This window comes from Cannabis sativa, chromosome 8 (assembly GCF_029168945.1).
Source record: "Cannabis sativa cultivar Pink pepper isolate KNU-18-1 chromosome 8, ASM2916894v1, whole genome shotgun sequence".
NCBI classification, from domain to species: Eukaryota; Viridiplantae; Streptophyta; class Magnoliopsida; order Rosales; family Cannabaceae; genus Cannabis; species Cannabis sativa.
The window spans coordinates 48,971,300-48,985,661 of NC_083608.1; the positions used below are offsets into that span (position 1 = coordinate 48,971,300).

Here is a 14,362-nt window from a genome sequence, read left to right on the forward strand (position 1 = left end):
CAGTGCAGTGGGGTTCCGATACAGTACAACGACTGGGCTGTTTTATCCTGGGGACGACCGGCAATTTCCGACTGCTTGCACACTCCTGGGCAGTGCCGCGAACGTCTTAAAGAGAGCGACTTAGTCCGCGACTCAACCCAAAATTCTTCATTCGGTAATATCGTTCCTCTTTTATTTTGCTAGCAGTTTACTCAACAGGGACGGCAGCTGCGGTATGATCACATTCGGGATTGGATTGCTTTGATAATCTGAAAATGTTTTTTCCAGTGATTCAATGTCTTTTTTCGCTTGGACGCCGACGTTGCTTAGGTTAGGGTCACTGAATCCACCATAAAAACTGTAGATGGATTGTATTAAGTCGATTCTATCGATCATTTGGGATAACTTGGCGTGCTTCCCTGCCAGACCCAGATCTCTAAATCCAGTGCCAACTAATATATTCCGATTTAATGCGACAGGGTTAAAACCGTTGGGAACGCCGACAACGTGTTCATATCCGGTCGTTTCAAATGCAAGAACCTTGGGCGCAGTAAGTTTCTGGCTCGGAAACCTGCGCGCAAAATCGACCATGTCTTCTCTTTTGGGTAACTCACTGTTCAGACCCAACATGATCTGCTTGAATGAAACTTGTGTCCGAGCTCCCTCAACGGCTCGATCCAGTTTCCCTTGAAAATTGGCATCGAGCGTTCCAAACTTGAATATTCCATGGGCTTTAAGCTCCGCTTCCAAGTTGATATGATCACTTTCGGTTTCTGTGTGAAATGAGTACACTCCAATATATTCTCCGCCGGTGGTGATCGACGAAACATACGAGTCACCGTAATGGAGAAAGAACTCGCGCATATCGCTGATCGGAGCAACGATATCAGCTGATGCCAATCGAGCGCTAGTCTGAAACTTCTTTCCTTCAACTTGTCTAGCGTGTACAACAATTATCAAACACTTGTCCGTGATTTTCAGCATCTTGAAAAAATTCATCTTCTCATCAATTGATCCCAAAATGTTCATCTTCATGCCCAGCGATTGCTTTATGTCGATCGTTTCCATCAGTGACTTCTGACCTTTACAAATTGTGTACGTAACTTCGCTTTGGACGCCGTCGGTCTTGCTTTCTCCCGTTACTGCGGTCGAGTAACCAGCGCCGGTTATGCTCGAATAGCCTTGAAAAAGTATTACCGGCGTCATTTGTATGGCCAAATCAATTATCAGGTCAGTTAATATTACAGAGTTGATGATCTACATATATATATATATATATAAATTATGGCTTATGCTCAAACCAGTAATAGAAGGAGTCAACTGAGTGAGACACCTTAATTAAACCCAGTCATGGAGTCAACCAATACCAATGGTGAAGAAGCAATAGGAAATGAAATGACAAGAAGGTTTATTTTTAATTTCAGAATTTTGATAATTAATGAAGTTAAGTGGATTAATGTGAGTGATTATTCTATGTTAGAGCTGCTGTTCTTCTTCTCCTTTGCCTCATTTTTTTTTTCTATTTGTTTTTTCTTAGATATCTAATGTGTCATCTCCTTTTGAAACTTTTTGGTTTGAACTGTATCATATTGCAAGGTCATGGACACTAATTAAACATGTATTTAATAGAGAGAAGAACTAGAGATTGAATCAATTTAATTGTGGGCAAACACACAAGATTAAGTTTATTCAAAAGTTGGAAACTTTTCAATTTGATAACTAAGGATGTTCATCGAACTGCCCACACCGTACAAACCACTCGTACTGTACCACACTGCATTAAAAATATGGTTTGAAATCTTTTGTGCGGGTGCAATTTGCATTTTTTTCTCAACTGTGCGGTGCGGTACAGTTTGCAATTTTAAATTTAATAATTGCAGTTCAAACTGCACCACACTATATATTACAAAGTTACTAATTTTTACAATATAATTTTTATTCTTTTTTCATATAAGAACAAATATATGTAATATATGTATATATTACATTATTTTTTTATTTTTAAAACTTCAATAAAAATTTTTTGTTGTATTGTTAAAATTTTATAGATTGATTTTTAAATTTTTATTATAATAATAATACATTATAAACCGTTCAAACTGTACCACACCACTTTTTTGTAGTTTTAAGATCTCGATGGTGCGGTTGCAGTTCTGTTACGAGAATCTATACTTTTTTGTGTTGTTCCAAGCTTGAGTTCATATTTTTTCATGTAGTGTCATGCTTTGTGGCAATTTTGTGTAGTGCTAATTAAAAAGTTCGTTCCAAATAATATACTCTAGATAGTATTCTAACAATAAAATTTATAATTATAAAGCAATATACTTTGTTATAGTTAACTTAAGTTAATTAAATAGACTCGTAATTATACATGTATCATAGTTACATTAATTAATAAATTGTCTCGAAAAATAAATGACATGCAAACCCAATGAAAAATTTACAATTATTTTCCATAATTAATTTGAAGGAACTTTATAAAAAAAAAACAATTTAAGGTGGCAAAATCCTACAAATATCATACTTCAGTGTTAAATTTTTTTATTTAATATTGTTGAGAATCATAGGGTCCATCTCAAAACCAATTTGCAATGAGTGGAGTAACATGTTCTCAATTCTCTACCATTTATTTCATGTGGGACAATGTCCACAATAATTATTAATTCAAAAAAAAATTATTTATTATAATACCATTGTCAATATTATTTAATTAAGCTAGATATTTCTTTCTCTTTTACGTTTCGAAAACTTACTCTTTTTTTTTGAAATGACTTACATTTTTTTTTTGAATAGGACTTACATTTTTTTTTGAAATGGTGAAAAAAATTACACTTGAAATTGAACAAATTATTAATTCAAATTACAATAAACTTCAAAAGAATATTACTGTTACATTTTTTCTAAATGTAATTGAAATAAAGATTCTACTATTTATATAACTATATTACTGTTACATTTCTCTACGTGACGGTTAATTTGAAATGACACCACGTCATTTCCTTCCTAAAAATATAAAAAGGCCAAGTCAAAAATAATTTTAATTTGATATAATATTATGAAATAAATAATGGAAAATATATATTTGTAATGACAAATGTAATAATCTTTATTTAATTTGATTTTTAAAAGGATGTCAACAGAAGCATCTAACCACTTGTCTCACGTCATAACTAATTATTGTTGATAACATTATTTATAACTAATCCAATATAAGTTAGGTATATAAAAAGTACCTGTGTTCCAATCATATTCTTTTATTAAAAACAACTCATAATTTTAAATTGAAATTTATCAACCAAAATTACAAACTTAAAAAATTAAATTTTGAAAGTAAATTAGTGCTATTCTTTTCATGCATTCACAAGTCTCATCCTCTTGAAGAAACAAGAAAAAAAGAACATTAATTATGAAGAAATAGATGTAACAAAAACCTCAAGTCTAATATAAACACATATATTAAAGCTAACTCAAGTAAAAAGAAAATCAAACAATGAGAGAAGTTTATGATTTATTAGATTTTCTATGTATTTCTTTTATTATAACTTAAAAAAAAATCATGTATTAACATAACGATCAATAACTTATTACTTTTTTGAAAGAAATTAATTGACAAATAAAGAATTTGAATCAATTAGAAGTCCTTTCCAATAATAATAATAATAAGTAATTACTACAAAATCAAACAACTTGTAATCTTCATAACCATTCATAACCATATATAGGATATCTACAATTAACTATGTGACATTTCTTCCATATACATAATAATAAATCATTCTCTAAGCTAAACTTGACCATATACACTATGAAAATTGTGAGTAATTTGCTAAATTAATAATGAAATACTAAAATTTACAAAATAACTTTATTTAATTTACTTTATGTGACTACAATAATCAAAATTTATGATAATTTTACGATCGATTATAATGATCGTTTATAGCTTTACAATATAATTTATAGTTTTTTTTTTTCAACTATATAAAATTATTTTGTTAATAAATTTTTTTTATAAAATTATTTTACTGATAATTAAAGAATTTCATAAAAATGTGGGCAATATTTAAATATATTAATAATAATGTCATCTCATCTCTTAGTGTTAAGTTTGACACCTTAGTATTTTTCCATATGAAAATATGAATAATATATACTAACGTTCAATCATGCATAACATCTCAGTTTAATTGGCATTAATTAGATTTGAGCAAATATACTAAAACTTACGTAAAATATATATTCAGAGAGCAAGAGTAATTTGTTTTATAAATATTTACATTTAGGTGGCGTTTGGTTGGAGGTAATAAAATGGAATGGAATGTAAAGGAAACAATTTTCGTTCCATTCCTTTGTTTGGTTGCATTTTAAAGTATTGGAATGGCATTCCAATGGAATGCTCTTTCCACCATTTTGGTGGAATAGCTATTCCATTTTAAAAAGAAAGGAATGACCATTCCAATGTAACAAGAAAAAAAAATTAATGATTTTTTTATCAATTTTTTTTATACATTTTAAATTTTATTCCATTCCATTCCTATTCATATTCCCATTCCCATTCCTATTTCTATATTTTCATTCCTCCCAACCAAACGCCTCCTAATTTTTAATTAAAGATAAATATTTAAATTTAATAAAGTATATTATAGCTTAGAGATTATTACGTTAAAAATTCAACTTAATATTTATCAACAACTCAAAGTTAAAATTAAAGTATTTACAGTGTAACACTCAACAACATGATATATTGATACAAATAATTTCGTCGCAAGTTTCATATATGATCTCAATTTAAATTGATTTGTTATAAATTTGTTTGACACCAATAATTCTCTTCAGCATTTCTTCAGAACAACAACAACAACATATATACGCTAGGGCTATTTTATGTGTATTATTATTCAAGCAAAGCAGAAAAAAAAAAGGAAAACAACCTAAACAATACGAAAAAATCAAAGATGTCCCAGAAATCAAAAACAAAACAAAATTGTCTCCCTATAACTAATTATTACAGTCGATCAAACCCCACCAAAAAAAACATACATACATACATATATACTCTCATCATGACTGACATAGCTAACAAAATTTCCAAAAAGAGAGTACATCATATATATATATGTATATGTATATGTGAAAGTCGACTGTAATTATGGAATTATAACGTACGTAGGCTAAAAGTTGAGGAAGATCACTAGACCAAAACCAATAAAAATATGGTCTTTTTTTCATTACAAATTACTCAGTACGGATGCTCGTTTTTCATATTATTATTCTGTGTCCCATGCTTCATTGATGACTCCGCACTACAAATTTAACAAAATTTACGTCTAATTAAAAATTAATTTTATATATTAATGAAAAAAGCAGAGAGATTTATGATTATATTTACCTTGACTCACAAGGGTCCTTTGATTCGATAAAAGATTGACGATCATCAACAATGGTATCAAACGCCGCAGTACACTGATCCTCATAACAAAGATCCACCACTTCTTGATAATCACCATGATTATGATGTTGATGTTGTTGTTGTTGTTGTTGATGATGATGATCTTGTGGAGAAAAAAACAGAGTCTGTCTGAGTTGCTGAGGATGAGGAGCTATTTCATTCATATCAATCAAATTAGCATGATCTTCTTGATTATGTATCTTCATAATTATTTCCTTATTATTATGACCAAGATCTTGATGATGATCAAGATTTGCACCATCATCATCATTTCCCTCAGCAAGAAAATCATAATTAGAAAAATAAGCACCATGAGGCATTACTGTATCATTATTATGATCGATTTGAACGCGTTGGAATTGATCAAGAACAGCATTATGATCATTAGAATCAGCAGCAACAGCAGTAGCTATGATCTGTTGTTGTTGTTGGTGTTGCTGTTGTTGTCTGAGGAAGAAGAGTTTGGAATGAATTTCATGAATCTCTTCTTGGCTCTGTTCAATCTGAGATTGAAGAAGATTGATTATACCAACACAACCATGAACAGGGAACTTCTTTCTCATATCAGATTCATAAATGATTGAAGTCATTGCATCTTGTCTCTGAAAAGGGGTGACGAGTTTCAAGATGTTGAGTATGTTTCGAACCCCAAATAATCGATGAGCGTGTTGGAATCTTTGTGGCTGATCTGATGGGAAGTAAGGAGCCAAGGGACATTCTCTTGAACACTTTCTTCTTTGGTATTTGCATGCAGCACATGCTTGTGTTGTTCCTCCTTTTATTGTCATAATAAGTAATTAGTGATATGATTTGGTGATGATGATGATGATGATGATGATGATAATAATGAGAGTTTATTAGATGATGATTATGGTGGTGAATGGGGTTGTTTTGGTGTGAGTGTGAGTGAGGTTCTTTGATCAAGAATAATCAATAAGGCATAAGTGAGGTGGAACAAGAAATGACCAAGTAAATTAGTATTATATATATAGTACCCTGGTCTATAGGAGATTAGAAGTTTCGAACTTCTTTCACTCTTTGCCAAGTCGTATGTATCCCTATACTTATTTTTGTTTGTTATTATGTAAATAAAAATATTGATACAAATTACAGATGGCATCTTTATTGTTAGGGTTCTTTTTTTTTGTTTTGTTTCGTTATTTCTCTAATTAAGTGATTTTAATAATGTGTTAAGTAATTTTTTCATTGGAAGGATTTATTTTTTTATTTTTTAAATTAAATATAAGGGGATTTGGAATATTGTGTAGATATTAATTTTAGTTTTTATGAAAGATTTGAGATACTTGTTTTGAAAAGTTTAGAATTGTAAGTTAAGGTGTAAACAAAAGTGTGATGTAAATTTACTTAGTTTTATTTTAATTATTTTTTATATATTGTTAGTTTTTTTTTTTTGAACAATTATATAATGTTAGTTGGAACTTATTGGAACGATGTAAATTTATGTATAATGATAGATTTTTTTTTTTTTTTAAAAAAAATTAACTCTACTACAAAAGTCTCCTTTAGCTTCGGTTATTTGGGTGGTACGTTTAGATTTGGTTTTAAGAGAGTTCGATATCGTAAGCATTTCAAGCAAATTGGAAAGGGTCGAAGAAAATCAAAGGCAAAAGAACTCCTTATGGCTTTGATTATTTGCTAATATAGTCGAGGCCATAAGGGCTCGCAGGGCCGGCTCTAGGCATAGGCGGGTTAGGCCCGCTTTAAGACAAACTGGGTCCAAATAAAAAAAATATATATATTTTAAAAAATATACATATTTTTTAATAATTTTTAAAAATACCATTTATCTTTATCCCAATTTTTTTAGGGTTAATTTCACAAATGCACAAAAACAACAAAAAAACAACAAAAATACAGTTTCACGGAATTTTAAACATTTTTACGATTTTTTTTATTTTATTTACATAAAATACGATCTTTTTATGTTGAAATTTTGTTCATTTGTTGTTAATTTTTTGTTATATGTATGTTATTTTTTGTTGTTTTTTTGTTGTTATTTTGATGTTATTTTGATGTTACTTTTATGTTGTTTTCTTGTTGATTTTATGTTGTTTTCATGTTATTTTTTAGAAAACCGTAAAAATGTAAAAAAAACATTCTTTGAACGTAAAAATGTAAATATTTTACAAAAAATGGTGCCTTATGTAATTATTCCATTTTTTTTCGTATGGCCAGAAGGCCCGTATAAGGTAAACCAAATCCTCTTCGGCTTCCGATATTAGCAAATAACCAAATCCTCTTCGGCTTCAGATTTATGGGCCTAAGCTAAATTTGATTTTGGGATCCTCCAAAATATATAATCTTTTTTTTTAAAAAAAAAAAAAAAATACGACTATATTGAGTTATTTTTAAGTAGATATAGATCTATAGATAGATAAATTTTTTAATTTTTAATTTTTTTTAAAACTTAGTTGTTAGACATTTATAAAGTTTTTTAAAGAAATTTACTCTGTTTTTTATTTAAAAAATTAGAAAAATAAAAAATATATAATTAAAAAAATAAAAATAAATAAATAAATAGGTTTTAAATAATTAGAAAAAAATTGAAAAATAGATAAATAGATTTTAAATAATAAGAAAAAAATTAAAAAATAGATAAATAAATTTTAAGGTATTTTAGAGCGCTACTTCATCATTTTATACTTCTTTTTTATATATATATAAAATATAAAATATACATATATAGATTATATAGAACTCGAGTAATCATCTTATAATGCTTGACCTTTAAAATTTTTCTAATTTCATGCACTAAAAATGTGTTATTATTTACCACCACAAATCTAAATGACACATGTACACATTTTAAAATAGTTTTATACCATTTCTCTTAAATATATTCCTCTTCTTTAAAAAAAAATAGTATATATATATTCCTCTTAAAAGTAAAATAATAGTTTCAAATCAAATTGTATAGTCTTTGTCATTTTTTAATTTTTTAATTATTATAGTCATATTAGTTGTCCTAATTTCATTACCAATTTTGGTATCACTCTTACTCTCCTGCCTCTTTCTGCCGTACATAGTTGATAATTAAAGTCACTCGCAGCCAATTGTTATTTTAAAATATATTTTATTTACTTTTAATTATTAAAAAAATTAAAATAAATCCTCACATGTGAATTGGAATCATCCGCACACCTTCCTAATTTCTTACTTTTTTATTTTAGTCAACTCATTTTTCCAGTCATACCAATCGAACGGCTCATGAAATTTCTACTATAAATACCAAATTAAAGAAATCACATCTTCAAAAAACCCAAAACCCACTGCCCTAAATCTCCCATCAATGGAGTTTTTCAACAAAGCTAAAGCCGTTAGACTCAAAAGCCACTTAGGAAAGTACCTAATCGCCGACAAAGACGAAGAAACAGTCCGTCAAACCCACAACAATGGCTCCTCCAGACGAGCTTGGTGGACGGTTGAGCTCGTCGAGGGTAAGAGCCACGTCATCCGTCTCAAAAGCTTTAACGGCAAGTACCTCACGGCCTCAGACGACGCTTTTCTATTGGGTATGACTGGAAAAAAGGTACTACTCAGAGAAGCGAGTTCTTCTAATACGGCGTCGTTTGAATGGGAACCCAGAACGGAGGGGTTCCAACAGATCAAGCTTAAAAGTGGAAAAGGGAGGAAATACTTGCGAGCCAATGGGGGAACGCCACCTTGGAGGAATACAGTAACTTACGATGTACCTTACCGTACGGCAACACAGAGTTGGATTCTTTGGAATGTGGAGGCGGTTGGTTTGGATAATAATTATGATGACGTGGAAGTGGAGGAGCATTTGAGTATGGAAGAGGAAGAGGATATCGAGTCTGTGAGTTGTCGTAATTTGTCAACGACGTCGTTTTGTGATTGGCCTAAGAATAGTAATAATAATAGATCGGTTTCAATGGGACCTATGATTGGAATATAGCAAGTGAAGTATTTGATGAAATTGTCAAACTTAGAAAAGTCTTGAAATAGGTCGATATTTTTTTATTTGTTTATTACTTTATAATATGTATATATGTTTTTTTTAAATATAAATATGCAATTCTACGGTTCCACTTAAAAATATGTGTGATTAAAATATAACAATTGTTATTATTATATGTAGTCTTTTGTTGAAAGTATAATAACAAAAACTTTATTGAAAATTATTGAAAAATAATGTTTTCGATCGAGTTAACACTTTTGGAATCTCGAGGTTCAAGTTGAACAGACAAGTTGGATTTTTATAACTAAAGGTGATAGTGGGCAATTTTTTCTTTCCCAACTATCTATAATATAGCTAAAGGTATATAGCTAACCTTATAGAGTTATTAGAGGTGTGTGTGGGTCGAATCTTAACTTATATAACTAAAAAAAATGTATATATATAAGACGTTCAATAAAAAAAAAAAATCTAATTTAGGTGCTCTAATAGAGAGCTTTAACGTAAATATTTTTATGTATATATATAATAATATAATATATTTAGAAAAAAAAAACAGTGAAAAATATATAATTTTTCCAATGGTAAATATTATTTTTGAACTCTATGTTTTGAAAAAAAAACCGATTGCAACTTTAATTTTATTAAATGACAAAATAGATTCTGTATTTTCTAAAATGATACAAATAAAACTTTAAACTAATTTTTTTATCAAAATAAAACTTAATAATAATTCGATCTAAAAGTATTATGATAAAAAAATGGTTATATTTTTTTACAAAAATAATAATAATAGTCCGATGTAAAAATATTATAATAAAACTATTTATATTTCTTTGCACCTGTTTGTGTTAAGAATTGTTTTTTAATTGCTTACATTAAAAAAAATATTATCAAAAAATGAATTCAAAATTTTATTTTTATAATTTTAGAAAATATTTTAATAAAACAGAGAGTCTAATCGCTAATTTTTACAAAATATATGGTAATTTTGATATTTACTCTTAATTCTATGCAAACGAATATGTTTAATTGAAGGTGAGATAGAAAACGAAAAAGGACTATATAAACGTCTCTCGTTTTTTATATTTTTTCAAAATTATTATACAGATAATATCATAATATTTCAGTTAATTCGATCAAATAAATTATAGATTAATAATAATTAATTAACCAAAATAGCTTCCATATAACGTTTTATCTAACTTAATTTGTTATCAAAACCTCTTCGTGTTACTCCTACCACCAGCATATTTTTAAGATAAATATTAATGATAAATGTAGAGAAAAAATTTACCATAATTAATAAACACCTTCTCTTTATTTCCATTCATTTCGTATCACAAATTATATTTAAATGTACTAATTAAGGTTTGTTTGTTTCTGATATTGTCCTGTTCTATACATGCATGCATGCAAATCATTAATATCATCAAATCAAAGCTTAAGTATTAATCATTATAATGGAACTTTTCAAAAAAGCTAGGATGGTACGGCTGAGGAGCCACCACGACAAGTACCTATTAGCCGATGAAGATGAAGAATCTGTCGTACAAGATCGTAATGGTTTGGTAAGGAATGCCACGTGGAGCGTCGAGCTATTGGAAGAGGCCAATGTTTTACGCCTAAAGAGCTGTTATGGTAAATACTTAATGGCCTCAAACATGCCTTTCCTTCTTGGAATGACTGGTAAGAAAGTTATTCAAAATCTTCCCAAAAGGTTGGATTCATCCCTTGAATGGGAACCCATAAGAGAAGGATTTCAAGTTCGTCTCAAGACCCGATACGGCCAATTCCTCCGCGCAAACACTGGTTTGCCGCCGTGGCGCAACTCCATCACTCATGACATTCCTCATAGAACCTCAACGCAGGATTGGATTTTGTGGGATGTGGATGTTATTGAGATTCGAGTCCCGTCTCCTTTTCGTCCTCGTCCAAGGTCGGCCCCGGTTGAAGCTCTTCATTCTCCCCCAACAATTGAAATCGCTTCTCCTAGGAGGAATAAGAAGGTAATAATACTAAACTTGTTGAAGAGATGAAACGTAACCAAGATATATCTTTTTGATCAGAGGTTGAATCGTTACCATTTTTTCCTTTAACATATTTACTTGAGAATCATATAGATAGTTTTAACTGTTTAACATATTTAAATGTATGTATATATTTACATCTTTGGTTCATATGCCCTATGCAGTCGTCTTCTTTTGATTTTGATAGTGGATTGGTGATGAAAGGGGAAGGTAGAATGATTTACTATCGTGTGTCAAACAAAAAAGAAGAGATTGATGATGGAGAAGAAGAGCTTTCATTTATGTTTAAGGGTAGTGGTGTAGAAGAGTTGAAGCAGAGGTTGAAGAATGATACTGGACTAAACGACGTCGTTATATGTTCTCATAATCCATTGAATGGACAGCTTTATCCTCTTCGCTTGCATCTACCTCCCAACAATATTGATATGCATGTTGTTGTGGTTCCTTCTTCTTCCTTATCTGAAGGTTAGTCTTCTCTTCAAGATATATATACATTATATATTATTGGTTCTATCCCTTTATTTCTTTTTACCTTATTTTCTTTTTATGCAGTTTTGAAGTAGAAAAGTGATCCGGCGGATTCAATCCGAGTTGAGGCGTGATCAACAACATCAAATACCTTTATGTACTCTGTTCTGTAGTTCTGTATAGTACTCAACTTCTTAATATACTACTCTAATTTCCAATAACCAGAAAGAAATTTGTAGGATGAGTATTTTCCATTAATGGGATTTTCAACAGCTATAAAAAATTCTGAGTGTTGTTATGGGAATTGATGGAAATGTTATACTTCAATTTCTCAGACCTTCAATGGGAATAAAATTTACTTATTTTTCACACAATTTCTGGTGTACAATATGTATATTTGTATTTGAAAAAAAGAGCAAGTAAACTCATCTTTGGCCATCATTGTACTCTCTACAAAGGGTCCTTAACCATATGAGAAGATAGTAAATCCAGCATCATACATATCTCGAATCGACATGAATGCATAACATCTCCTGAAACAAACTCATTCATCTTTCCTTCAACTTCTATCATACTCCAACCTGGTGTCTTCCTTATTCCCCGATCGCCAATCATCTTTCGTATCCTAACTGCATCTTCACTTCTTCGTGCAGCCAAATAAATGTTTGACAATTGAACATAGACTCCATCTTCCCCTGTCTTATCCCCATTTTCAAGCTGTAGAAGCTCTTTGACAGCAAGCTCAGCAAGATCAACATTGTTATGAATTCGGCAACCACATAGTAAAGCACCCCAAACAGAAGCAAGTGGCTTCATGGGCATATTTCTTATGAGCTCATGTGCTTCCCTTATTTTTCCTGCCCTGCATAGCAAGTCCACCAAACAACTATAGTGCTCATGTTTAGGCGAAATCCCATACTGACTTCTCATGTTGTGTAACAAAAGCTGGCCTTCCTTTTGAAACCCTGCATGAGTACAAGCCACAAGCACTCCAAGAAGGACAACCCCATCAGGCTTGATTCCATCCTCCATTTGCATCCTTTCCAAGCAATGAATTGCTTTCCTAGCATGCCCATGTAATGCAAGTCCTCCTATTATGGCTGCCCAAGAGAACACATTCCTTTTTGGCATGTTTTCAAAGACTTCCACAGCCATGTCTAGACAACCACACTTGGCATACATATCAACAAGAGCCGTCCCAACGAAGATATCCGATTCAAATCCTTTTCTTTCCTTAGTGTACTCATGAACCCACTTCCCCTGCCAAAGAGCACCCAAATGATTACAAGCCATGAGTGCAGTAACCACACAAAACTCATCAGGCTCAAACCCAATTGCCAACATATCTTGGAAAGCTTTTAAAGCCTCAGAAGCGAAACTGCATAGAATATACCCATTCATAAGAACATTCCACTGAAATTGATCTCTTTGAGGAATTTCATCGAACACCTTTCTAGCATCACCCATAACCTTACACTCTGCATACAACCTAATAAGCGCGGTCTGCACATGACCATCCAACAAACTCAGCCCATTTTTCACAACCCAGTTATGAATTTGCTTTCCTTCAATTAACCAAACGCCATTAACGCAGGCAAGAAGGACAAAATGAAAAGTACAGTGATCACAAATAACTAATTCGTCGCATGTTCTTAACATGAGCTTGAAGTAACACAGAGCCAAATGAGGCTTAGAACTGCGCGAATAGGCTCTGATAAGGGTGTTGTAAATATACGAATTGGGTTTCTCGATATGATTAAAGAGACGAGACGCATATGAGAGGTCGCCGGAGTCGGAGAGTGCAGAAAAGGTAACGAGTTTGCTAATGGCGTAGTTGTCGAGGTGCAGACCGTGGGTGATAAAGATGGAGTGAATGGGCTTTAGTTGGCTCATATTGGCGCAGCGTTGAGCAAGAGACATGCAACGCTTCCATGCTTGGAGCTGCAGCTGCGTCATGGATGACCATGCTGCCGCTGTGGTGGTCTAATTGACTGTTCATCAAATCTAACCATATCATTCTCTCAAAAAAAAAAAAAAAAAAAAAAAAAAAAAAAAATCTAACCATATCATATTTTGAAAGAAAAAAAAGTTAATTACGCTTTTTTCTCTTACATTTACCACTGAATTTTTTAGATGGTTAAAACTTAATTATTTAATTTAAAGATTTTATTTAATTTTATATAATTTTATTAACGTGATTATAGTTTTTTTTATTAAATTGGGTTTCTAAATTTTAACATATTAAATTACATTTTTAAACTTTGATATATATTAAAGAATTTTCATTCTCATTCAACTTCCGTCTTTTAATTTATTATTCATTAATATAAAATAGGTAAAAGATATTTAATTTGTATTATTTATCAATTACATAAAATTAAATAAAATATAGTAAAATAATTAAGTTACTATAAAAGTTATATTTTGAGATTATTATCAAATAATATACTATATATAATAAGGGTAAAATTTGATAATATAAAAATATTAATGACAAAA

The 14,362-nt window shown here is 30.7% G+C and overlaps 4 protein-coding genes across 4 annotated transcripts; 2 read left to right on the forward strand and 2 right to left on the reverse strand.

The window, feature by feature from the left end:
- Window positions 1-4,846: 4,846 nt before the first annotated feature.
- LOC115698527 (protein ASYMMETRIC LEAVES 2-like) lies at window positions 4,847-6,656 on the reverse strand. Its single transcript, XM_030625611.2, has 2 exons — window positions 5,369-6,656; window positions 4,847-5,282 (listed from the first exon to the last, which is right to left on the reverse strand). Exons 1-2 carry the CDS (start codon window positions 6,214-6,216, stop codon window positions 5,219-5,221), a joined length of 912 nt encoding a protein of 303 aa, XP_030481471.2. The 5' UTR covers window positions 6,217-6,656; the 3' UTR covers window positions 4,847-5,218.
- Window positions 6,657-8,568: 1,912 nt separating this feature from the next.
- On the forward strand, window positions 8,569-9,506 carry LOC115698534 (uncharacterized). The gene has a single exon (XM_030625619.2). The coding sequence runs from the start codon at window positions 8,739-8,741 to the stop codon at window positions 9,363-9,365; it is 627 nt and encodes a 208-aa protein (XP_030481479.2). The 5' UTR covers window positions 8,569-8,738; the 3' UTR covers window positions 9,366-9,506.
- Window positions 9,507-10,378: 872 nt separating this feature from the next.
- On the forward strand, window positions 10,379-13,838 carry LOC115698530 (uncharacterized). Its single transcript, XM_061103049.1, has 3 exons — window positions 10,379-11,374; window positions 11,560-11,860; window positions 11,948-13,838. The coding sequence occupies exons 1-3, from the start codon at window positions 10,829-10,831 to the stop codon at window positions 11,956-11,958; spliced, it is 858 nt and encodes a 285-aa protein (XP_060959032.1). The 5' UTR covers window positions 10,379-10,828; the 3' UTR covers window positions 11,959-13,838.
- LOC115698511 (pentatricopeptide repeat-containing protein At3g28660) lies at window positions 12,096-13,913 on the reverse strand. Its single transcript, XM_030625590.2, has one exon. It carries the CDS (start codon window positions 13,817-13,819, stop codon window positions 12,314-12,316), a length of 1,506 nt encoding a protein of 501 aa, XP_030481450.2. The 5' UTR covers window positions 13,820-13,913; the 3' UTR covers window positions 12,096-12,313.
- Between the last annotated feature and the right edge of the window lie 449 nt (window positions 13,914-14,362).

Excerpts from the sequence above, each read along its gene's own strand:
- LOC115698527 (XM_030625611.2), bottom strand. The coding sequence starts at position 6,216 with ATGACAATAAAAGGAGGAACAACACAAGCATGTGCTGCATGCAAATAC. Across the intron at positions 5,283-5,368 it reads AAGGACCCTTGTGAGTCAAG|TGCGGAGTCATCAATGAAGC; the intron begins GTAAATATAATC and ends TTAAATTTGTAG.
- LOC115698534 (XM_030625619.2), top strand. The coding sequence starts at position 8,739 with ATGGAGTTTTTCAACAAAGCTAAAGCCGTTAGACTCAAAAGCCACTTA.
- LOC115698530 (XM_061103049.1), top strand. The coding sequence starts at position 10,829 with ATGGAACTTTTCAAAAAAGCTAGGATGGTACGGCTGAGGAGCCACCAC. Across the intron at positions 11,375-11,559 it reads CTCCTAGGAGGAATAAGAAG|TCGTCTTCTTTTGATTTTGA; the intron begins GTAATAATACTA and ends TGCCCTATGCAG.
- LOC115698511 (XM_030625590.2), bottom strand. The coding sequence starts at position 13,819 with ATGACGCAGCTGCAGCTCCAAGCATGGAAGCGTTGCATGTCTCTTGCT.